We start from the raw sequence: 25,363 nt of genomic DNA on the forward strand, positions 1-25,363 counted from the left end.
CAAGGATGGCCAGAATCTTCCCCTGTCCACATCGTGGGGTGAGCAACCCGTTAGTATCAGAACAAGAACTTGGCAGGTGGGTAGAACTACACTGAGTCCGATTCCAGCACTTTCGGTGTGGACACCCATGGCAAGTTTAATGACACATTTGAAGTCTCAGTGTGGTCACTGGTAAGCAGAGCTATTACTCCCGGGGCCGCTGTGAGGAACACATGACACAGCTCCTGGGCTGGTGGCTGGAACATGGAGAAATGCAATTTTTTAATGCCCTCTGCCCTCTGCCTGGACCCAGGCCCAAACATCACTGCTTCACCTCCGTGCACTCGTTTTGTTGGACTGGGCCCAATACCCCACAGCCTCACTCTGGAGTTTGGTGTCAGGATTTTTGCTGAAAGTGTTCAGTCCCAGGCTCCTGGCTATGGTCCTCAGTTTGGGGCCATTAGGTCACCCAGAAGCCCCTGTCCTGATGAATATCCCATTCATTCATTCATTCATTCATTCATTCACCCTGCTGAGACCATGGAGGCAGGAGTGGGGGGCACAGAGATGAAGACCCCGGATCACACCTGGGCTCCTCCACATCCCCATGTCCCAGCAGCAGGGCATGGTCTGGCACACACTAGTGCCCGGTAAACGCTGGTGGGAGAACAAACAAATTCAAGGTTCCAAAAAGTGAAAAGAGAGGGAAATGAAGGAGTGAATGGCTGTTGTACCTCCCCTAACTTGACTAGGGATGCTCCCCTCAATCAGCCACTCCGCCCATTGTCCAGGGAGGGCCGTGTCCCTGACTGGTGTGAGGGCTTCTCTCCTAACTGTGCTCCCACTTGGGGCCAGCTCCTCTCCACTGAGGGATTGCTCCATCCCCACCATGGCCTCAACCAGGGAGGCAACACTCTCCACCAAGAAGTCATGATCTGTGCAGATTCCTGGGTCCTCTTGGGTTCATAAATGACTGTATTGATTTCACCCCTTCCATGAGTCCGCAGCCTCCTTCCGCCCCATTCTCCGCAGGATCCGCAGGATCTCCTTCCCCATTTATCCCCCACCCCCGGGGATTGCTATGTGGAGAACGTCCAACCCCAGGCAACTTACAGGATTCCAGTGTGAACAAAACAGCCCTTAATTTCAGGTCTCACAGGACCCTGTGCCCCCAGCAGAGGCCCACAGAAGCGAAGACCATGGTAGCCTGGAGGGCAGGAGTCTGGTGGTCTCTGCCTGTCCCTTCCTCTCTCTGAGCCTCAGTGGCACTGCGTGCTATCACCTCTCATGGGTGATTTATAGAATTAATTCTCACAGGGCGCCTGGGAGGCTCAGTCATTAGGCGTCTGCCTTCAGCTCAGGTCACGATCCCAGGATCCTGAGATCAAGCCCCACATCAGGCTCCCTGCTTGACAGGAAGCTTGTTTCCAAACTCTCCCATTCCCCCTGCTTGTGTTCCTGCTCTCGCTGTCTCTCTGTCAGTTACATAAATAAAATGATTTAAAAAAAAAAAAAAAAAGAATCAGCTCTCACTTCCTGACACCACATTAGGAAGGGCTTTATGATTCCCATTCTGACGTGCAAAAAGGAAAGGTCACCTGCCCAAGGTCACATGGCTAGGAAGCTACAGAAATAAGGTTTGAAATCTGGTGGGTCAACTCTAGGGTCCTGCTCTCCACCTGACCCTGTTGCTGGCCCCAAGCTTGAAGACATCATGTTAATATCTGTACTCAAAGTATTAGTAATAAGCCCCGCAGAGGGTTCACGGACTCATGTGCTTACAGGGCCCCACCTGCTTGTCTCATTCCATTCTCGGACGATCCTCCCAACTATTCCCAGGGCAGGGGGCTGAGATACTATGGGAGGTGAAGCAGCTGCAGCTTCCGGACACCAGGGCAAACCCCCAAAGCGCATACAATGTGCTCAGCCATGAGGTCACTGTTTACAGCGCTGAGGCCGGGCTCCTGCCAGAAGCAACCAGCAGCCTCCAGGCCACGGCCCCCCTGCTCACTGGGCCTCTTGGCTCATGGGCGTCCCTGTCCCTGTCACTCTGAATCCTCAGGGAGGGGGAATGGGAGGTAGGGCCTGGGAATGTGCACTATGGACAAGCTGCCAGAGGATTCTAATCCACAAAGGCCGGCTGAGATTCTGGCATCCCCTTCCCTGCCCTTACCCCCTACTGCCTTCTAGGTTCTTCTCCTGAACATTAACACTACAACCAATATTTGTTCCTTTGCTGGGTGAGCACCCCGCACGAGATTTGGGGGCCAGCACTGTCTTTACTTGAGCCATTTTGTTTTAACCTCACAAAAATCTCTATAGGTAGGGCGCCTTGGGTGGCTCAGTGGGTTAAAACCTCTGCCTTCAGTTAAGATTGTGGTCCTGGGATAGAGTCCCACATCGGGCTCTCTGCTCATTGGGGAGCCCTGCTTCTTCCTCTCTCTCTGCCTGGCTCTCTGCCTCCTTTGATCTCTGCCTATAAAATAAATAAATAAAACCTTAAAAAAAAATATCTATAGGTAGAATCTAGTTTTATCTCCATTTTCCACAAGGGGAAACTGAGGCTCAGAGATGTGAAGGAGTGTTGCGAGGGCCACACACCAAGCAAGGGGGAGAGTGGGTCTTTGTCCCGCTGCCACCCTGCCTTCCCCATGCTGGGCAATGTTCCCACTGAGGCTCTGTGGGGCTGGCAGTCTGTGAAGAAGACCACAGAGAGCCTGCTGGGGAGAGATACCAAGGTGTTTTTCAAGGCGCCCTCACCAATAACCTACCTGCTGGACAAAACCACTAGAACGGCAAAAGCCCTACAGATTTGGCTGCTCTCTGCCCCGTATTTAACAGAAGGGGAAACTGAGGCCCCCAAGAGGTGGCCCAATGCCAGTCCTGGCCTGGGCCAAGGAGATGGCAGAGCAAGTCAGAGTTCCCCGGAATTCCCAGCTCTGGGGACCCTCCCCAGCTCGGCCGATCAAGCACTCCCAGGAGATACCACAATTCTAAGAACCCCCAAAGTGAATGAGAACAAGCCCAGCACGTGGGGTGTAGCACGGTGCCAGACCCGGCCTGCGGGGATGAGCTCAGAGCTGGCGCTGCAGGGGCGGGGAGAAGAGGGAGTGAAGGGGCCAAGGTGGACGCTGATTGGCTAGTTCAAATCCCAACAGAAGGGGCGGCTTCCGTGCTCGGGCAGCCAAGACCCCCTCCCACACGCACACCAGCTGCTCCGCACTCCGCCCAAGGAGGCGCTGGCCTGCCGGCCCAGTCGTCGGTCATCGTCCCCCCCTCATCTTTCTAAGGCTGACTCTTGGGTGTCCTGGCCCCAAATCCCCATCCAGGCCCTAACTCTGCTTCACCTGAACTTCCGCAGCTCTTCCTCTCCCTTGCCCCTTCCATCCAGTGACTGGAGTTTGAATATCTGCGTAACCATTTTTTTTGGGGGGGGGGGGTTGCCGGTCAGATAGATAGCTTTAGCCTGGGAGACACACCCTTTCTGGGCTCAGTTTCCTCACCTGCACAGCCCACCCGTAATCCCCTCCCCGCTGCGCACCTGCAAAGACAATGGGAAATGCGAGCCTGCCTAAGGGCTGGCGCTCACGGTTTACCTCCTGGCCCTTACAGAGAGGGCTCCCTCCGCGGCTCCCTCCGCAGCCCCCACCCCACTACCGGCTCAGGCCTCAGTTCAGAAGTCAACCCTGCAGAAAGAGCCTGGCTGTGCCCCAGGCTGTACCCCCAGCTCCTGCAGCCCCTTGCTCACACTGGGCTGAGTTCTGAAAGTGGGGAGCTGGGTACACAGGCAGGGGCTTTCTACTGGAGGTCCCTCCTGCTAGCCCCCAACCCATCAGCAGGGAGGAGAGGTCAGGCACCAGGAGGCTGATAAGCCTGCACCGTACCCACTACACACTGAGTGTCATGTGGCCTTGGACACAAGGTCCTTCCTTTCTCTGAGCTTCACTTTCCTCATCCAGAAAATGGGACTAATAATAACAGCTAACATTTTTTAGGGTTTATAGTGACATCTTACCTGTATTATCTCTTCTAACCCTCAGAGAACCCTGTGAGGCAGGGGCTGCTGGGATACCCATTTTATAGATGAGGAAACTGAAATTTAGGTCACCTGCTCAAAATCCCCAAATTAGGGCACTTTGGAGTCCAGATTTAAACCCGCTGTATCCAATCCAGGCCTTCTTCACTACTCTCATTAGCACAATAAAGAAATCTCCACAGGGGCGCTTGGATGGCTCAGCCTCTTGATCTCAGCTCAGCTCTTGATCTCAGAGTTGTGAGTTCAAGACTGGCATTGAGCTCCATGCTGGGCATGGAGCCTACTTAAAAATAAAATTTTAGGGGCGCCTGGGTGGCTCAGTGTATTAAAGCCTCTGCCTTTGGCTCAGGTCATGATCTCAGAGTCCTGGGATAGAGCCCCGCATCGGGCTCTTTGCTCGGCAGGAAGCCTGCTTCCCCCTCTCTCTCTGCCTGCCTCTCTGCCTACTTGTGATCTCTGTCAACTAAATAAACAAAATCTTTAAAAATAAATAAATAAATAAAATTGAATTAAACAAAACAAAACAAAGAAACCTCCCCAGCTGGTACAGGGACCACTCAGAGCCCAGCATGTGGCTGATACTCATAGTGGCCGCTGTGAGTAAGTTTCATATTTACAGTATTACTTTGGGACACCCCTGTCAGTTCACCAGGGACCCCCCCAATTTACAGATGAGGAAGATGAGGCCCAGAGAGGTGAGGTAACTTACTCAAGCACACACAAGGAGCTGACCTAGGCTCCACCGGGGTATTGGGAGAGGGCCTGAAGCTTACCTTGACATCCTGCTCCAGGCCCCGGATGAGCTCCCCATCCACCTGGCCAGTCTGTGCGGCCCGGAGGCTACGACGTTCGGCCTTGCGCAGCCGGTACTGCAGGATCCGGCAGGTCTTGCTGGCCTGGTCCAGCTGCTGTCGCAGCTCCTGCAGCTGGTACACGTCCTCCTCCATGTAGACGTCCCTCATCTCCAGCATCTCGGCGCGCAGCTCCTCGATCTCATCCTGCAAGGGGGGCCGGGTCGTCAGGTCACCAGGCGGCCCTGCACCACTGTCTACTGGTTTGAGCCACTGTCTACTGGTCTGAACGCAAGCCACCCCCAACACTCTCCTAGGCCCCTCGGGGGCCTGGGTGTGCGAGGTTGAGTAAGGCCCCCTCCCCAAACACGTCTGTGTCCTCATTCTCAGAACCCATGGATATGTTACCTTTATAGGGCAAAAGGGACTTCGCAAAGCGGATGAAGTTAAGGATCTCCAGACTGGGAGATCTTCCTGTATTCTCAGCAGCCCAATGTAATCACATGGGTTCTTGTAAGAGGGAGGCAGGGGATCAAAGTAGGAAGTGACGTGACAGAGGAGAGGTCAGATGGACATGCTCTGAAGATGGAGGAAGGGGCACGGAGAGGGGACTACAGGCCCCCTCTAGAAGCTGGAAAAGGGAGGACATCCTCCCCCAGAGCCCTTTCATGTGGCCTCGCCAACGGAGTCCTGCCAACACCTCGATTTTCAGACTTCTAACCTCCAGAATGGAAGATAATAATCTTGGATTGTTTTAAGGCCCTCCATTGGTGGTAATTTGTTGCAGCAAGCGGAGCCTAACTGCTCTGGGGAAGCAGGGCAGACTCATTCGACAAGCATTTAGGGGTACCAACTAGGTGCCAGGCCCTGTGCCAAGCACAGGGGCAGGAAGGGACAATACTGACTGAGACCAATGGAGTCCCTCCTGTAGCTTCTGCATGGAGCCCCAGATCTTACTGGGGAGACACATGATAAGCCAACAAATCTTAAAAATCTGAATAAATGGCAAAAAACAAAAAACCCCCACACCTAGCTAACATGCTAGAGCGCTGGGGAAAGGCTGTATTCCAGAACGTGGTCAGAGTAGCCATCTCCAAAGAAGGGACATCTGAGCTGAGGGAAGAAGAAGCTGACCCACAGCCAGCCAGCCAGGGAGAGATGTCTCTAGGCAGAGGGTCCAGTGTGTGCAAAAGCTCGGAGGCAGGACAGAGCTCAGGGTGTCAGAACACAGCAAGGTGGCTGGGGTAGTGAGAGGAGCGTGAACGGAGGCTGGGGAAAGAGAGATTGGGGGTCGGCCATCTAGGGCCTTGAAAGGCCAAGTAAAAAGTCTGCGTTTGGGTTTTAAGTGGAGGGTGTTGGGGGATGACCTCACTTCCTCAGGGCAGCTCCTGACCACCTCTGTCACCGGCTCCCAGATGTCCCTCACTTCCTCTATGTCACCATGAGCATGTCTGAATTCTCTATTTAAGAGTCTGTCTCCCCTCTGGGAGTGTGAGCGTCTGGGGCACTGCCCCACGCCTACCCCCCCGTCCCTGCTGTATCCCCCACACCCAGCATGGGCCTAGCACCCCACAGGTTCCCAACAAACATTAACTGAATGAGCGCACACATGTGCAGTTAGATAAACAACCACAAAAAAGACATAACAACCTGAAACAATCATCAGACAGAGTGTAAGGGAGCAAGTGAGGCAACCCAGCAGGAGAAATGGATGATTATTATGTCTAATAACAAATGTGCTACAAAACTTGAGTCACAAATAGAAATAATATCTACTCTTAGTATGACTGAATGAATTAAATAAGATGGTAATTAAATGAGATGGTACACTAAAAAGAGAAACTGAGTCACAGGGGAGGAATGATCTGCCAAAGGCATCCCTGAGGGGCCAGATAAAGGACCCAAGGGTGGTGCTGATTGGGGGAAGGGAGGTGGGTCCAAGAAGCAAAAAGAACAACTCTGCAGGCCTTGGAGAGAGGCCACAATCCAGACAGTGTGTTCACCAGTGCCTCTACACCTTCCTTCCCCCCAAAGAAAATGGGTGGCTCCCTCTGGGGGCATGGCCTGAGGTTGTCCAGTGCCCTCCAGAGACTAGGAGTATTGGTTTAATTCAGGAGGAGGGTTAGAAAGCAGGCCAGTTCTCACCCCATCATCTCACCCCTTTCTCACAGGGTCCTGAACTCAGGAGAAGACAGAGGGGACAGGGATCTGGTTCTCCCAACGACAGACACAGTCCCGTTCCCACCATCGACCCAAGGACTTCATCCCCACTCGCCACCATGGCCTCTCCCCTAGGGATGGCTTCCACAGCAACCCCCAAAGTGGATGATTCTGCCTACACCAGCTGCGGAGGAAGGGTCACCTCAGTGGGAGATCCCATCTCCACCTCTATCCCAATACACACACAGACTCACTGCCACCATGCCAAATGGCCAGAACTAAAAGCGGCAAAAGAGGAAGTGGCACAGTCAATGATCACACCAGTCAAAAGAAATGAGGAAGTGAGGGGTCCACACGCCATTTCAGCTCATGGTTTAAGGAAGCATAGAGGAAACGGTACTCAGGAAGTATGGGCCAGTCAGCTAAACCCAAAGTCAGCCAGTCTCCAGATGAGCCCATGTTCAAATCCCCACCCTGCTATTTCCTAACATCTCACTTATTCTCCCTGAAGTCACATGGACAGGTGACGGGGAGGATATGGAGGTCTAAGTGGACCTAAAACTCAGGATGAACCCAGGGAAAGGGCAGAGAACATTAAAGCTCATAATGTTGGGTGGCATTAATAGAAGTATGACATTTAAGTTATGGGAGGTGACATCACTCAACACAGGAACACGTCCAAAGCACTGGAGTCAGTTTGGGGGGACCATTTATTTTGTTTACTTTTAAATAACTGATTTTTTCTATTTATAAAAGTAGATTATGATCATAGAGACAATTCTGAAAATACAGAAACCTAATTCCTCCCCCTGGTCCTAAGTCACACTGGCTCTCAAAGAGTGGTTCCTGGGCTTGAAGCATATAACCATCACTGGGGAACTTGACAGAAATTCTCAGGTCTCAAAGGAGATCCACTGAATCAGAAACTCTGGGAGGGGACCCCCCTGGTGACACGAAGGCAGGGGGTTTCCTTCCAGTCTTTTTCCTAAAAGGGCAAGAGCGATCTGTGACAGGACCACAAGACCAGGGCCTGACACAGAGCAGAGACTCAATAAGCATCTACAGAACAAGCGAATGAATCAGTGATCTTTCTCACATGAGCAGCTGGCTCCCCGGGGCCTGCCCGGGACCACAGTCAGTTTCTGAAAATGCAGGATGTTGCATTCAGGCCAGCTCCATCTCCTGTGGGGCTAAGGAGGGGGGCCCAGGCCCGTGGGGGCCTGTCCCAGCTGCAGGCAGAATGCGGGTCAGCCCCTCCTGGCACGGCCCAGGCAGGCGGGCAAGGCCACAAAGGCGGGCTTGTGGCCTGCACAGGCCGGGTCGGCTGGGACTTGGGCAGCAGGAGCGGGCGAATGCAGGACTCAGGCAGGCGCTGCGTTCTCGGGCTCGAGGTGGGGTCAGGGAAAGCAGCTGCTAGGCCCTTGGGACAAGACCCTGTTTCACTCCGGAGTTTCTCATATATATATATATATATATGTATATATACATATATATATATATTTTTTAAAGATTTATTTATTTGTCAGAGAGAAAGAGGGCACACAAGCAGGGAGAGTGAAGGCAGAGGGAGGAGCAGCCTTCCCCCCAAGCAGGGAGCCCCACGTGGGACTTGATCCCAGGACCCTGGGATCATGACCTGAGCTGAAGGCAGACCCCCAACCAACTGAGCCACCCAGGTGTCCCACTTCAGAGGTTCTTAGACCTCACTGAGCCTCTGAATCTCCCAGGGCTGCTCGACCCTCCAGTCCCAGGCCCCCCCCCCCCAGTCTGACCCAACAACGGGAGCTGTGAGAGGGGGAGGGGAGCTCAGCCTTCTCCACTCCTTCACAGACAGCCCAGCCGCCTTGGGGCTCCACCCCTCCCTCCCAGACCCCCCCCCCCACTTTGTGCAAGGGGGAGGGAGGGGACAAACTCCACTGGACTCTGCAGGCCCAGTGACGACACAGCAAGGTTGTTGGAGACCCCCCCCAACACTGGTGGGGGAGCCCCAAGCCTCACTCTCCCATGCAAATAGGAAAAGGCCAGCAGCGTCCATCACAGAGCCTGGGGGCCCTTATTCTCAACCCCACAGTCAGAAAGCCCAGCCTAAAGAAGCCGGGGAAAGGTGGTCAGACCAGGCATGGCCTGCCAGCCCCTCGATAGCTCTCTATCCCTTTGGCCACCCCTTCAAGCTGACCATCTCTTCTGGAAGCTGACCCTGATTATTTAACATGGACTGAGAAGGCGGGTGTGAGCAGGGATAGAGAATAGGAATGGGGCACCCTGCCTATTGCCAGAGTAGTCTTTATTGAAAATAATTATTTCGCTCTGATTACAGAGGTCATTCCTATTTATCGGAGAAAACTTGAAAATAAAAGGTCACTTGCTGTCTCCTCCACTGTTTCCCACTGGCTTCTGCAATAGGTCTAACCCTTTACCCTGGAATCCAAACTGTCCCTGGCCTTCCCCCTGTTTCTGCCACTCCACATCCCCCCCAGCCCCGCCCCTGCATCCTCTGCCCCCCACATCCAGATATCTCAGGGCACCTGGCTGGCTCAGCCAGCAGAGCATGGGATTCAATCTCAGGGTCGTGAGTTTGAGCCCCATGTTGGACATAGAGGTTAGTTCACAAAAAAATCTTAAAAAAAAAAAAAAAAAAAAAAGAAGAGCTACCACCTATCGTGAGGCTCACAAATGACCAGGCCCCAGCCAAGCACATACATACCCAATAATCTCTTTTCTTTTCTTTTTTTTTTTTTTAACTTAAATTCATTAGCATGTATTATTAGTTTCAGAGGTAGAGTTCAGGGATTCATCAGCCTGATACAATGCCCAGTCATGCACAATAATCTGATCCCAACCCTGTGAGGGAGGTACTGAAAATGTTCCCTTTTTGCAGACAAGGAAACTGAGGCTCACAAGTTTCCCGGAGCTGCTCAAGTAAGAGACCGGTAGAGCTGGAATCCAGGCCGGCCCTTAACTGTGTTCTACTCCCAGGTTGGCGAGGGCTAGTCCTGCCACTAGAAAGGCCTCTGCCAGGCTAACTCCTAATTTATATCCTCCTTCCAGAGCATTCTGTCCTCTCCCAAACCACACACTCTGAACGCCATTCTTCTCTGTACTAACAACAAGTTCAGGTTGCATTTGCCTATTTTCAAGTCTGCCTTTCCCAAGCTGGGAGAATGCAGGCGCCAGCAGAGACTTGTGTCTGGTCCCCTGCCCAGGACTGGCCCTTGTCACGGTCTACCGGAATGACTGGAAGAATGAGCGTGGCCTCTGCCTCGTCCAGTCTCTCCCCACAGACCAAGGTGTGCAGGCTCTCCAGACTGCAGCCCCAGGCCAGCTGCAAAGAATCAGGGAGAGCCCGGACGGGGTCTCTCTACCCAGGGAGCTCCTGCTCACCCACCCACTCCTGACCCACAAGTGCATCTCTGTCCATCCCCCCTACACAGCCTCCCAGCGATCCATGAGGTCAGCCTGCAGGAAGCAGCCTCTCTGAGGCGGACCCGCTCCCCGAAATGGATTAGTTCCCAGGAATCCTGGGGGAATTGGCCAGGAAGAGTCTCTTGGTCCATTCTGGGCCAGAGGACCAAACATGAGCTCACGCTACCGCTAATAATAGCGAGACCTCGCATGGCAGCGCGGGGCTTCACGGTTTACGAAGACTTTCCATCTGAATCATCTCATGGGTCGTCACAGAAACCCCATGGACACACAGGACCAGAATCACCACCTCTGTTCTAGAGACGAAGAACTACACAAGAGCACAGGGAAGGTGGGCTGTGCCCAAAGTCACACAGAGAGACTCCAAGCAGGACTCATTGCAGACTTCAGACTCTTTCGTCTGCACCAGAATTCAGGGAGCCCATGAACTTCAGTGGGAAGAGGGAAAAAAAAAAAAAAAAAAAGCATATCTTAATTTTCACCAACCTCTAACTAAGGATTCACATTTTCTTCCATCCCGGACAAGTCACAGGTGTTATCAGCAGTACCCGAGAGTTTGGCACGAAGAGCAACCAGAGGTATTTTCACATCACATAACAGCTGCAGAAATCTCAACACAGTTTTTATCCTCATCAGTACTTTGAAATTATACTAGTCACCAAACCTGATGAGTTAATAAACACATATATTACTATATCATAATTCAGAAATACGGTTTGGTAACTATATTTCAGTATATCCAGTTTCCTTTGTGTTTGAGACACTTAAAAACATTATTCTGAGAATTATTCTCAGCAGAGAGCGTCCACGGCACAAAATAAGAGGGAGCCCGTGTTCCTTCTAGAGTTGCCGTCTCTGTGGGTCTGGGTCGCCACCCCCCCGACCCTCTCTCTTCTCCATCGGGCCACAAAGCTAGAGAAGCAAAGAGCCACTTTCAAGCCACATTTTTAAAAACTTATTCTTATTTTTTAATTTTTTTAACATTTTGTTTACTCATTTGAGAGAGAGAGAGAGCACAAGCAGGGGGAAGGGGAGAGGAAGAAGCAGAATCCCCACAGAGCAAAGAGCCCCAGATGGGGCTCGATCCCAGGACCCTGGGATCATGACCTGAGCCAAAGTCAGATGCTTTACCAACTGAGACACCCAGGTGCCCTGTCAAGCCACATTTAAATGTTGCAGGAAATAATGCTTTCTGCAAGAAACCCATACATGCATAAGGTGATGAATCTTTGTATGATGAGGACAGAATGGGGGAGTTTAGGTTTGGGGCCCACAGGAACACTTGCACATGACAATGATTCCAGATGCATGGGTCTGATGGAATTGGTCTGGAGGAAGAGACGATGAGGTCTCTTGACCTGCAGGATTGGAGATGAAAGTGACCAAACTCAAGTCCCCTCTGCAGAAACATACAAGTGGCGATGGCTGGGAACTGCTAGCCAGCGCTGAGGGAACAGGGAGGGAAGCAGGAGCACAGAAGGTTCCTGAAGGCAGGAGGTCACCTCTTACCAGCCACTGAGGAAGAAACCATACCAGAGCAGAGGTCCCCCATCTACCTCCCACCCAAGAGAGTCAGCCCGCGTAAGGCTAGGGTGGATGCCTGTTCACGGAGCACACCCAGGGAGCAGGGATATGAGCCCTACAGACCACTCTAGTACACCAAGGCTGAGTCCGGAGGGGGGGGGCAGTATCTCAGCGCCGCCAGCTCCCACAGGGGATCTGTACTACCTGGACCTTCTTCCACTGTCTGTCCCCCACCTCCACACCCCTCCACCTCAAATGCCACATCCACCAAGAAGCCTCCCCGGCTGCCCCAGGGCACAGCCTTTTTGTATGAACAATTATTGAGTCTCTATAGTAAGTCAGATTCATCAGCAAATCATTGAATTTAACTCTTGGGATAGCCACTCTTCTCTCCACTAATCTGTTCTCCACTTAGTACATGGAGGGTTTTGTTCTTTTTTTTTTTTAACCACGTTACTCCCCTGTTTAAAACTCTCCAAGAATCATTAAGATTTGGAAATGACCCAAATGACCCTCAGCAAGTAGATCAAGACATGGTGGCCCATCCATGTGTGGGAATACTATGCAGCAATGAAAACAAATGAATGATGGAGACCCGCAATCACTGGGGCCCAGGCACAAACATATTCTGCCAGGTGAAGGAAACCAGACTCAGCAGGCCACTGGAGGACCCCCTTTATATGACATCTGGAAAGAGAAAGACTGGGGCACTTGGGTGGCTCAGTCGTTAAGTGTCTGCCTTCGGCTCAGGTCATGGTCCCAGGGTCCTGGGATCGAGCCGCACATTGGGCTCCTTGCTCAGCGTGAAGCCTGATTCTCCCTCTCCAGCTCCCCTGTGCTTGTGTTCCCTCTCTCACTGTCTCTCTGTCATAAATAGATTTTAAAAATCTTTACAAAAAAGGGGGGAACAGAAGGAGTTTTGGGGGGGCAATGGGACCATTCCACCTCTTGAGTGCGGTGGTGATTACAGAATTGTAAGCCTCTGCCAAAACTCACTTTACTGTGGGGCGCCTGGGTGGCTCAGTGGTTTAAGCCTCTGCCTTCAGCTCAGGTCATGATCTCAGGGTCCTGGGATCGAGCCCCACATCAGGCTCTCTGCTCAGCAGGGAGCCTGCTTCCCCCTCTCTCTCTGCCTACTTGTGATCTATCTCTATCAAATAAATAAATAAATATTAAAAAAAAAAAAACTCACTTTACTGCATATTTATCCCCTGACCTAACAGCAAGACTAAAGCCCGACCCCTGCCCACCTCCCCACTTCTACCTCCCCACACTGGCTGTTCCCCCAACAATCACCTCACCTGTCCCACCACTAAACCTCTGCCCCTGCCCGTCACTCTGCCTGGACTTCTGTCCCTGTATCTTGGCGCTCCTGGCTCCCCTCATGCTCAAAGCCTCCACGTAAATTCCTCCTCTCCAGAGAAGTCTTCCAGACCCCTATAGGCCCACTGTGTTCGTTCCGAACCTGTTTCTTTCACGGGACATGTCACAGGCTTATCTGTGATCTTAATTATTTTACTTATTGATCTGTTTGCTTATGGAATGTAGGTCTCTACTGCTAAGAGGTGAGCTTCAGGAGGAGAGAGCCGAGCCCAGTGCCTGGCACACAAAGGGATCAGCTCAATAAAGAGCTGCCTAATTAATAAAGGGGTCCTAAGACAGGAAGATTCCATCCTTTTCCAGTCCCCTGCAGAAAAATCACCTCCAGTCAGCACTGCTGTGTGTAAATCTAATTCTGTGATTCTGCGAAGCTAATGCCCATGGAGGCTTCGGAGCTATTGGTGGGTCTCAAATCCTGGCCTATCAAGCCCCAGACTGCATTCCCAAGTATGTTGCCTTGGGACATACTTGGGAATGCAGGTTCCAGGGACTGGACCTGCCGACAAGCAGGCAGACCCAGGAAGAATGACAGAGCTGAGCTGAAGGATCCAGACAGCAACCATTGCAGGAAGGGACAGGAGCCTTTGCCTGGCCCATCTTCTCCCCACACAGCCCTGGCCACCACGGTCCCTCCCTCAGGCGAAAGCCCAGGCTGCCTGCCGTCTGCCACCCTGGCTCTGGCCTTGGGCACTCACCCCAGCCCGGAAGGATGACCTGCAGGGTGGGTCAACAGTGGCCACAGAGGCGGCATGCCAGCCCCCCGAGAGGCTAGGGCAGCCATCTGCTATCCCTTCTGTCCATCCCCCAGGTCTGTCAAGGCTCCAGATGAGATCACTGCAGTTGGACCTCAAGGAGGGCAGAAGGCTCTGCAAAGCTCCACTTCCCTCCCCATTCCAAACAAAAGACTCCAGGAGTAGCAAGGAGTGGTGGGTTGGGCCAGAAAAGGCAGGGACACTGAATCCTAGAGAGAGATTAGGAACAATCACATGCCCCTCCCCCACCCCCAAAGACCCAGAGTCCAGCAGAGTCCAGGAGTCCTCTGGGCTCCTGCCTCCCAGCCCAGAGCTCAATGCAGATTAGCCTCCTTGGGTGAAAGCTGGGCTCTAGTTTGGGGACAATCAGGGACAAAGGTCCTAGAGAAGGGCCAGGACACCCAATCAGGTATGGCCATGCTGGCACAGAGGCTACCTGGTGACCCACATGGTCATGAGGGAAGACAAGGGTCTTGGACTTGCCCCTCCAACACCAATAAATCATAACAGGCAAGAGTACTCTCTCCGTCCCAGGCACAGGCCGGGCAGCAACCACTGCCTCACTATATCCCCAGCCCCACCACTGATCGGTGAGGAACCAAGGTCAAACAGGTCAACAATGTTGCTCAAGGTTACATGCTAAGTGGCACAGCCAGGAGTCAAGTCCAGTTTGAGCTCTTATAAACTCGACTAGACAAGTCTCTATAATGGGGCCACAGTTAATCTTTACAAGGGTTTACCTTGTGCCTGATACCTGGCTGAACTCTGCACAAGTGTCCGCTATCTCAGCTTAACAACAGTCTCCTGTCGCAGGCGCCCATTTTACCAATAATCAGAGGCTCAAGGAGATGAAGGCTCCACAGCCAATCTGGAGTGTGCCTCCCCAAACCTGGCACAGCTCTGCCCATGAGAGCAGACACAGGTGGGGGGCGGGGGTGAGAAGACACCCAAGTCTGGGCCTGGCTTGCCACTGGCCCATTCCAGGCCTCCCCCAAGAGAACAGAGAAGCATCTGCAGCCCCCATAGCCTCCAGGGGGGCTGCTCACAGTGGGAGTGCCTGACGGTGTCCCTCTGGTCCTTTCTGTGTGAACAGGAAGGAAGGCAGCATTCAGATCTGGATCTGTTTAAAACATCTTTCAAATGGCCTCTGGGCTGCAGCCAAATCTCAAAGCAGGGAGAGAACAGGGCTCAGAGGTCTCTGGGGAGGGAGAGAGAGAGGTGAGGAAGTGGCTCCAGCATATCCCAGGATCTCACACCTTGGAGCCTTTGCTTGTGCCATCCCCCTGCCAGGTGCCCTTCAAGGAGCCCCACCAGACGCCCGCCCTTCTGCCTCTTGGCATCTCCAGGCTGTGTGACCTCTGCCAAACCCTTCCACCTCTCTGAGCCTCAGTGTGCACCTATGTAAAAGGAAGGGGCTAGGTCCCACCCAGGTAAGGCAGAGCATATAGGGCTGACGCACAACCTGTAATTACCCAATGAATAATCTAATTACTGTTGAGGTAAATGTCCCCAAGGAGCCCACAGAAAGTTCCTGGTCCTCTAACACAGGAGCCAGGCCTGCAGCTGAATGAGCATGCGTGCACAGGATGCGGGGGTGGGCAACGGGGACTATGAGGACATGACAGGGACCAAGGGAAAGGGGAAAGGGGAAGGAAATGCAAGCACCAAGCACCAAGCCCCCCGAGGGCAGGAAGAGCACAGGGACTGAGGGCCCTGTATGAGGAACACAAGGGAGCTTGCGTGGAACAGGGGTGAGGTGAGGCTGAGGGAGGGAGAACCACACAGGCTGCCCAGGCACTTGGCCAAGGCCAAGGAGGAGAGAGGCTGATGCAATTGACCCAGAAGATCCCGAGCAGATCTGAGCCAAACCAGCAAAAAGCTGCTTTGCCGGGCCGGCCTGGCTGTGGGATCCCAGACTATTTTCCACTGGAGCCTGTGCTGCTCTCTGTGGCCCAGGCAACAGGAGATGATTCACCCAGGTCTTAGCATGAGAGACCCCAGGGGTGCCCTCTCCCAGCAAAGGGGTATCCCCAGATTACAGTGTCTGTAGCACTGGCCATTTGGAGACTGAGAGTGGTGGGAGGGAATGGGGGAATGCACCGGGAATTGTGTTCGGGGATCCCCACGATGAAATTCAGCTCCACGCACACCTCCCGGGCCCTTGCTCCACGCCAAGACTCACACCCGGATCCAGGGCTCACAGGCACTCAGACCTGAGCCTGCCAATAAGGGAGGAGGGGGGACAGCTGCTGAGCCCCTGCACTGAGCAAGGCCCCCACTAATCCTTACCTACGTGCTTCTGCCTATTTAATGCTCACAGCAACTCTGACAGGGCCGAGCACTGTCAGCATCCCCCATTAACAGACAGAAGACAATCTCCTAAAGGCGGAGGCTCACAGAGGAAAAGGCAGAGCCAGGACTCAAGCCTCCGACAGCTTGGCTCTAAGCACCATGGACCCGGAGAAGGGCAAGGCTGGGCTGCTACTCCCACCTTGTCTGACTTCCTGCAATTCCTCAGGGAGGCCAGTGTTACCTGCTCAGAATACAGAAACCGTGCTGACCTGGGGCCTCCAGGGAAGGCCAGGGTCAGCCTGTCCCAGAACACCCTGGAGTCTCTAGCTCTTTCCCTACCCCAGCTCCAAGTTCCTTCTGGCACCAGCAGGCAGAGAATATGACCGCAGATGAGGTCATGTGCATGGACTAAGAGGGGAATGACCTTAGTAATAACCTTGGCTGCTGACCAAGGCCCTGCCTGGAGCTTAGCCGAGGCCCTCCCCCGGGGAACTCCCTCTCCCCCAGAGGCTACACAGGATGTGGGGCTCCTTCCCTTCCTCTGTGCCCAGGATGCTACTGGATATGCCACATACCTGAATGCTGATCCTCCCAAGTGTCCTGATAAAAGGGATTAGATTCCCATTTTACAGACAGAAAGACTGAGGCTTGATGATGGGATTTTTCAAATGGAGATAATGCACAGGGAGGAGGTAACAAAGCAAAGTTTATCCTTAGACCTGACCCCAAAGAAGGAATTTGTCCAGAAGACCACAGAGCCTTCCTTCCCTGACACCCTGGGGTCCTGTGCCTTGTGCCTGGCCCTACAGATACACACTAAGGGGTGGTCAGCTCCTAGCCTTGCTGTATGGCCCCCTCCCAGGAAGGTGTTCACAGTGCTTCAGCTTGGCATTCAATGCCCTTCCCAAATGGGCCCAACCCCCTTTCCAGCCTCTCCCTCACCACAGCCTATACCCACTATTCCCTCCAGCTCTTCTGTTTTAAGCCTGTAGACCACCTGCCTTTCATCCAATCACATGACTGAGTCGGTATGATGTGCCCAACACCATTCCAGCAGCTGGGCACTGAGGCAGCCACTCAAGCTAACTCCATAGCTCTAATGCCTCCTCCTCCAGGAAGTCCTCCAGGTCCCTCATCTTCTGAGTGCCCACATCTCCTCCAACCTCCTCTATTCTGGCCTCCTTCATTGTTTCCCAGACAAGAATGAGCACCCTTCATAGATGGGAGCAGCGTGGCCCTCCACACTCCCCAGCAAAGGGAGAGGGGAGGAGGAGGGAGAGAAGGGCAAGCCGGAAATTCCAAGGAGATTAGAAGGGAGTTGCCCTGGCCCTGCTTCTCCTGTGGGCAGGCCTGACAATTGCTCCATTTCTTTCAGCCCACTGGGCCCAGGCCCAAGTGCAGGGCATCAGGGGCCTGCGGGTCTTTGGTGCAGCTTCTCCTGACTTCGTGACCTGCCAGACCAGAAGGTTACACATTGTCAAGCCCCTGCCATACTCCTCACTCCTCCCAGCAGCCTTGTGGAATACTGAGCTTGTACACATTTGCTCCAGAGGACAGGGACCAGGATTTCCTGTGTTTCTGTGTGGATGAAATGTCACAACCTCTCTGCATATGTGTGTGCGTGCATGCGTGTGTCTGGGGATCCCGGTTCGTGGGTCTCTGGTTTCCTTTGGCAAATGCCGCAGGCCTTTGCTCTCTGCTCATGTCCCTGCTTATGTATCCGTAGCTGTGTGTCTTGTGCCTGTGTAAGTGTCTCCTGGGCGTGTGTGTGAGCCCCAGGTAAGCGTGCAAGGGCCTCCACTGCTCTCTTTGTGGAAGAAACAGGGCGAGTATCCGGGTGACAAGCTTGTGTCTGGGCCCGCCTGGCAGCGGCGGATCTGTGGATTTCCGTGGATGCCAGCGCCTGAGCGTAATGAGGCTGCGTGGGTTTGTGTGTGTGCCTGCATATGTATGTGTACTTCCGAGACGTCTGAGGGTGTCTTCAAGCTGTGTGTCCGTCTGGGACACAGCCAAGTGTGCCTAGGTATGTAAGATGCGTGTGTGTATGTGCGTGTGTGTGTGTTTCCGAGCCAGGGGTCTCCTAGATGGTGTGTCTGTTGTGCCTCCTAGTGTGTGGGTGTGAGGAGACAGATTTGGTATCTGCACGGGTTTATGTCCTTTGGTGGGTGTATCCCGTCTACTAGATCTTGAGGTACGCTTCTGGAAGCCAACAACACATGTGTGTCACTGGATGTCTATGGGACGCATGTGTGAAGGGCTGTGGGTCTCTGAGCTAGAGCTCTGAATACATATGTTTGTGTGTGCGAGAGCGAGCGAGCCCAGGGACATCGGCCCAGCCCCTCTGCGAGGCATGCTGGGAGCCCTGGGAGCTCCGAGGTCCCCCCAGGCCTCCCGGCAGCCGCCTCACATTTTCCGTCTGGCTGGAGCTGCCCTCCTCCCCCCAACACAGGCAGACCGCTGAGGATTCTTAAAGACCCAGTTCTCAGAGCAGCTTCTCCCAGGCTGCCTCTCAGCTACCGCAGGGAGGGCTGGGATTCCAGGCAGGGACTGGACAGGGCTCTGCTGACCATAACGACCACCCCTGCCCCCACCCAGTGACACACTCTGGGAGCTGAGAAGCACTTCACAACTTGCTCCTGGACCAGACATCTGGCCCTCAGCCTGGTAGCCAGGAGGCTCTCAGAAAATATGGTGGGGGGGATGGGTTGAGTGAATAAATGAAGAAGGAATAAATGAATGAATGAATATGGGTTGAGTGAATGAATGCCTGAAGAAGCAGGTAAGGGAAAGGGACACAGGGACAGGCACTCACGTTTACGGTGCATCCCAGCAGAAAGGGTATGACCCTGAGGGAGGCATGCTTATCTCCCACTTTATAGAAGAAACAGAGGCTCAGAGAGGCAGAGCCTCTCATCCGACGTCACACAGCATGTAACCAGCAAATCCACGCAAGAACCCTGCCCTGTGAAAGTCAGAGGCCCAGGTTGCCTCCTGCATGGGAGAGGGTGAGAGAGTCAGGAGGCAAGCGGAGCTCCCTAGGGTTTTCCAGAGTGGTTCCCAAGTACATCAGCCGTGCAATCGTGGGTATGTCATATAGCCTCTTGGTTTCTTCATCTACCCAACAGATCTGATGTCAGAACCCTCGGCACGTGTTGCCGTGAGGAGTAAGGGCTTACTTAACCCAGAGCCTGAGGCACTGGGAGTGATCCATGGGGGACAGCGTTCATAAGCCCAGAGCCACCTAAGTCCAGAGATCAGTGGTCTGGGGGTCCCCAGGCTGGCTCTCCCATTCCAGCACCCTGGGCTCCAGCCTAACCATTAACTAACCCTCCAGGCTGGATCCAAAGCCCCATCATTTCCTCCAGGACCTCAGATTCCCTTCATCCAATCACGTGCTGCACCAGTGCAGGGTACACTCACATCCAGGCATGCATGCACACGTCCCTCTCCCCCACCTGCAGGCCCCAGCCTCAGGTCCCGGGATTCATTCCTCTCACTTGTTCCCGACAAGTCTTAGCCTAGAGCCCACCACACAACAGGATTCCTTTCAGCAAGCTGTGTCCCAGGTGAGATGCACTGTTATCAGTACAAAGCTCATGGCTCCACTCATGCAGCAGAAAGAACGGGATGCAGAGATCTGGAATCCTGGCTTGACCTGGGGCCTCCATTTACCCTACTGTAAGTGAGAATGGGGCATGGATTAGATGCTTCCTCTGGGCCCTCCTGGGCTGACAGCTGTACTTCAAACACTCACACCTAGAAACTCCGAGGAGGCAGGGGGTAGGGGGGAGATTGGGGGGGAGGCGACCCAGCATGGAATCTGATCACACCTTCCTGTCCTCCCTGAAGCAGCTCCTGATTTATTACCATCTCAGAGCTGCAGGGATTCACCTTCCTGGCTTCTCCCCGCTTCCCCAAGAATGAAGACACAGACATCCTATATGTTCATGGGCTGACAATGACAACAATTCCCCCAAGAGATGTGGATGTCATTGTTTCTAGAATGTTCTCTTGTCTATTCATACCTCCTGGATTCCTGAAAACAATCTTATAAAGCTGCCCAGGTAGGTTCCATCATCTTCATTAAAGAAGAAAAAAAAAAAAAAAAAAAGGAGCTCAGAGAGGCCAAGTGACTTGCTCACGGCCACACAGTAAATGGAGAGTCGGGTGTCAAAGTCGGGTCTTTGGGCCCCAACTTTCAGATTCTTTCATCCACACTCCGATGGGTTTCCCGCATGTCCTCACCACATGGCACGTAATGGTTAGCAGTGATAGGGACCTGGAAGAGCTCAGGCCACCAGGGCTTTGAAGGTCCAATACAGTCGACGTGTCTGCTCTGCAGCTAAAGCTACATCTTCGAATCCTGGAACCTCAAAAGTTCATCATCTCCAGGCTTCCTTGGTCGGAAGGGATGCTGAGGTTGGGCAGCTCGGCTGTAGCCACCAAATAAATCTCCCCCTGAATGTTCCTTCTAATCACAACCACCAACATTTTGTACAGTTTACAAGCTGCTTTCCACACACCCCAGGTCTCCATCCAAACATGCAAGGTCATCCAGCCTTAGTTTGAACAGCTCAAGTGACAGCGAGCTCACTCCCTTCTCTGCAGCAGCTCCTCTCTCTGACTGGGAGGCAGCTGCCCCATTCACTCCTTCCCCACTTGGGCCCCTGGGCAGGCCTCATGCAACAGGAGATCTGCCACGGCCGCCCGTGAGGCCTTCCTTCCCCAGCTGACAGTTCCAGGGCCCCCGCGCCTGGGAGGTGAGCCCAAGCAGGGCCCCACCGGACTTGAGACTCAACCCAGGAGGCACAAAACCTACAGGGGACATACTGAGGATCTGGAGTCCTTCTCCTGGTAACTCAGTATCTGCATCTGGGAAGCAAAGAGGCCCAGAGGGGCAGAAAATACGTCAAGAGTGTAATGCACTCTTGGGGCACCTGGGTGGCTCAGTGGGTTAAAGCCTCTGCCTTTGGCTCAGGTCATGATCCCAGGCCCACATCGGGCTCTCTGCTCAGCAAGGGGCCTGCTTCCCTCTCAGTCTCTGCCGGCCTCTCTGCCTACTCATGATCTCTGTCAAATAATTAAATAAAAAATCTTAAAAAAAAAAAAAAATAGACTGTAAAGCCCTGGCTGTCGGGAGATCCGGCTCAGGAACCCAGGCAAGTCCCTTCCTTTCTCTGGCCACTGTTTACCCATCGGGACAATGAACAAAACACCTCCTGTAACAGCCCCTATCCTTGAGGTCCACATCCCCAGCCTCTAGACTTTCACCTCACCTCTATGAGATGTGGTGGCCGTGTCAAACAAAGCTCTAGACAAGTTCAGGGACCGACCCAAGTGCACACAGCAAGAACCACATGGTCTGGCCCGTCTCACCTCTCCATCCAACCTCCTTTCTCTCTCCAATCTCCACGCTGTCCTTCAAAATCAACACGCTTTTTCCCCCTTCCCTCAGCCTCTGGAATGTTCTTAGTCCAGCTTGTAATGGGCTGGCTGCATGTCATCCTCCAGGCCGTGGCCTCCCCAGCCCCACCTGCGTGCTCTCTCCGCACACGCTGTCGTTCTCCGCTCTTATCCTGATCTGTGCTGTGATTTACTGTACTGCTATTGTCAAATCCCAGTCTCCCCTACTAGACCCAGAGCTCCGTGAATGTGTAGACACGTCATCCCTGTCCACGGCTGTATTTCTGATCTGCACTAGGGCCCCATACACACTTGGCGCTAAATAAATAGGGAAAGAAAGAATAAGAGGCCAGAAGAGTCAGGCCCGCTTCGGGTCGGGAGGAGGCTATTCTGCCACCCAGAGAACCCACAAAGAATATGACGGGTGCCTGAGGAAATGTGTCCCCTCCCGCTGGAGAGCAGCCGTGATCACAACCACTCTCATGTGAGGCTCACTCCACACCAGGCACTCTTAGTGGTGCTTACACACACCATCTCCTTTAACCCGTAAGGTTGAAAGAAGCATGATGGACCTTTTTACAACGAGGAAACTGAGGTCTGGAGACAGTAAGTCGCTTGTCCAAGACCACACAGCCAGGAAGCTAGACCCCAAATCCCCTCGTGGTCTCCTGAGACTTGCCCGTGAAGCAGAAATGTGGTTCAGCCCCAGCCCAGGCAGGGGGAGATGAACAGCCAGGCCTCGGCCCCTGGAGACCTTGGGCTCAACCCCCAGCCTTTGGGGACTACCGTCCATCTTAACAGTCACCACTGGCCCAGGTGGGCTCCAAAGCTCTGCCCAATGACTTCATGGAATGGACAGGAGCCCACAAGGGTTGGTGCAGGAGGAGACCTTGAAGCAAAGCTCCAGGGCCCACCTCCCTTGCCAGGATGAAGGACATGGTCCAGGAGGTCTAAGTTCAGAGCAGCTCCAACAGCCAGGGCCAGAAGCAGTCAGGGCACTAAGACGGCAGGGCCAGGCCTCTTTCTGGCTTGTCTCTGTCCTCCCACCCACCCCCCACAGGGCCTCTCCTCACCCCGGGCTTCTGAAGACTGTGAGCCCTGACTGAGCCTTTAATTGTCAGCCGTGAATCCTCACCCCGGGCTTCTGAAGACTGTGAGCCCTGACTGAGCCTTTAATTGTCAGCCGTGAATGGGGCCTTTGGGAAGACCCACCCACCCATTTAACAGATGAGGAAGCCGAGACCTAGCTTGGGGTAAGATCAGAGGCTGAAGGGGTGGATTATGCTGATTCAAACTCTGTCTTTTTATTGTACAAGCATTTCCCGAGTGCATGCTGGAGAGGAGATTCTGGGGGGAAATTGGGAGGGAGAGACACAGTTGAGCAAGACCCTAAAAGTCTCACGAGAGGGAAACCTACTTGGCCAGAAGAGCCACAGTGCAAAGCTAAGTGCCGGCAGGCAGACATCAATCAGCAGAAGGGTATTAATTCTGGGGCTCTCAGCCAGGGTACTCTGGGGTGCTGTGCCAGGCCATCAACGGACAAAAGTGGCAGGTAGCACTGCGGCCTTTTCCAAAACCATGTCCAGCCAGTGCTAGGAAAGCCCATGAAGCTTTCAGTCTCCCCAGCCACGGCCAGTACGTGAGCACTGGGTTGCCTGTGGAGTAGCTGGGGACCAGGCAGTGAGCAGGCAGAGACTGGCCAGTCCCCAATAGGTGCTCATTCCCCCCTTGAGGATGAAGGCAAGACGGGTCTGCTCTCCAGGGAAGGTCTCAGGTCCCCAAGATGCCCAGAAGGAATGCCCCTTTCAGACAGACAGGTTCCCTCCTCTCACCAGGAGCACGGGAAGGACAAGGTCCCTGGGCCACGGGACACCGGTGGGACTGCTGTGTGCACAGGGCAGAAGAGAACAGAAGACAACATCCTGGGATTTAGGAAGCGGCCCCTGAACCAGTTCTCCCACGACATCATCCTTCCAGGCTGTGGGACCGTTACACTGGGCGGAAGTCGGACGCTAGCCAAGGGGATGTTCCCAGATGTCATGCTTTCAAACAGGACCCGCCCTGAAAGACAGGCGGGGACAGGCCTGCACCAAGGAAAGCTCTGGGTGAAGACTCAGCACAGTGTTCCAGCCTCTCCTTGGCAGGGAACAGCCACAGGTTTCCCTGTGACACAAGTGCACCCCAATACCTGTCCCCCAAAAAGAGAGCCACCAAAGGCCTGGCCCCTAGCAGGGGGCGAGGGGGGGGGGTGCTTCTAAGAAGCTGAAGGACAGGCTCCAGACCCTCACTGACTCCCTCCACCCCATCCCAAGTAATGCAGCTAGGCATCTTCCAAAGCAGTTTTCTCCAGACTCCCTCCCTCCAAAATCAGGGCCCTCTGGCCCGTCTCCTCAACTGGGTTCCTCTTCAAGGGGACGGTTTCCCAAATAAAAAGGGAGGCAGGATGTGTGGGAGCTCTACGTCGCCCTCAGGGTGGTCCCCGAGGATTTAGGCCCCCTTTCCCAGCTCGTTCCGTGGCGCCGTGAGCCGGCTAGTGCCTCAGGCCCCTGGGGCCGCCACAACCCGCGTCTCCCACGGCCTCCCGCTGCCCCATCGGCGCCCCCACCTTGAGATAGTCGTTCTCCGAGCGCAGCTCCTCCAGCTCTCGCACGAAGCCTCCGGGCCCGCAGTCCAGCATCTCCTCGGTGAGGTCGGAGAAGGCGAGCGAGGCACTGAGAGGCAGGCGGCTGCTACCCACCGACGACGCGGCCACCGACGGCTCATCGGGGGAGGCGGGCGGCCTCGGGGGCTGCTGTGCGGGCGGCGCGGGCTGGGGAGGCTGCCCCGTGCGGGCCCCCGCCGGGCCCCCGGCCGCCGATTCGGCGTCGCTGCTCAGCGCCAGCTCCAGGCCCAGCAAGCGGGCCTCCTCCGACGCGCAGTCCGACACCTCAGAGCTGCTGTCGGTGAGGCTGGGCGGTGGGGGCGGCGGTCGCGGCCCGGTGCCGGGGCGCGGGCGGCCCTTGGCACGAACCCCGGTGCGGACCCCAGCCACCCGCGTCCCCGCGCTCCGCGCCCCGGGCGCCACCGCGCGCCCCTTCTTGTCCGGCCGCGCGGAGGACGCGGCGCTGCAGGCGGCTGCGGCGCCCGGGCCTGGGCCGCGGCGGCCCTTGGCCAGAGACCAGCCGGCCACGTCCTTGGGCCGGGCCGGAGACGGCGCGCGGTGGCTCTTCTTCCTCTCCGGGGCGGGCACGGGCGGGGGACCGCAGCCCCGGGCTGGGGGCTCCCCCGCCGGCACCTCCATCGCGGCCTCCCTCGGCCTCAGCGAGCGGTGCGCATGGCCCGGGCCCGCCCGGCCTCCGCGCCCCTGGGGAGGGTCCCGGCGCCGCTCCGGCCGCTCCGGCGGCTGCTCCTCTCGGCCCACCTCAGCCGCGGGACTGCGCTCCGGCCCGGACCCCTGCCGCACAGGATCTCCGCTGCCCTGGGCTCGGAGAGAGCGGCCCGACCGCCTCCAGGCGCCCCGGCTGCGGCTGCGGCTCCGCCCGGCGCCCGCCCCTTCGGCCTCGCCGCGCCCCCGGAGCGCGCCCGGGCCTCGACTGCCTGCGCGCCGGTCGCTCCCCCGGGCTCCGAGTCCGACTGCGGCCCGG

The 25,363-nt window shown here is 54.8% G+C and overlaps 1 protein-coding gene and 1 long non-coding RNA gene across 3 annotated transcripts in view; both read right to left on the minus strand.

The window, feature by feature from the left end:
* The window catches only part of MTCL2 (microtubule crosslinking factor 2), a 68,675-nt gene extending 43,312 nt beyond the window's left edge, over positions 1–25,363 (minus strand). For both annotated transcript variants that reach the window (XM_082746197.1, XM_082746196.1), the window contains exons 1-2: positions 24,346–25,363; positions 4,789–5,013 (exon numbers count right to left, since the gene is read on the minus strand). In XM_082746197.1, coding sequence (XP_082602323.1) covers positions 4,789–5,013; positions 24,346–25,020 — 900 coding nt within the window. In that variant the 5' untranslated portion in view covers positions 25,021–25,363. The remainder of the gene's footprint in view (positions 1–4,788; positions 5,014–24,345) is intronic.
* On the minus strand, positions 11,354–21,381 carry LOC309872296. The gene is made up of 2 exons (XR_014315771.1): positions 13,111–21,381; positions 11,354–12,913 (listed from the first exon to the last, which is right to left on the minus strand). It is a non-coding gene; the product is annotated as an uncharacterized lncRNA (long non-coding RNA).

Source organism: Mustela nivalis (genome assembly GCF_964662115.1).
Source record: "Mustela nivalis genome assembly, chromosome: 8".
NCBI classification, from domain to species: Eukaryota; Metazoa; Chordata; class Mammalia; order Carnivora; family Mustelidae; genus Mustela; species Mustela nivalis.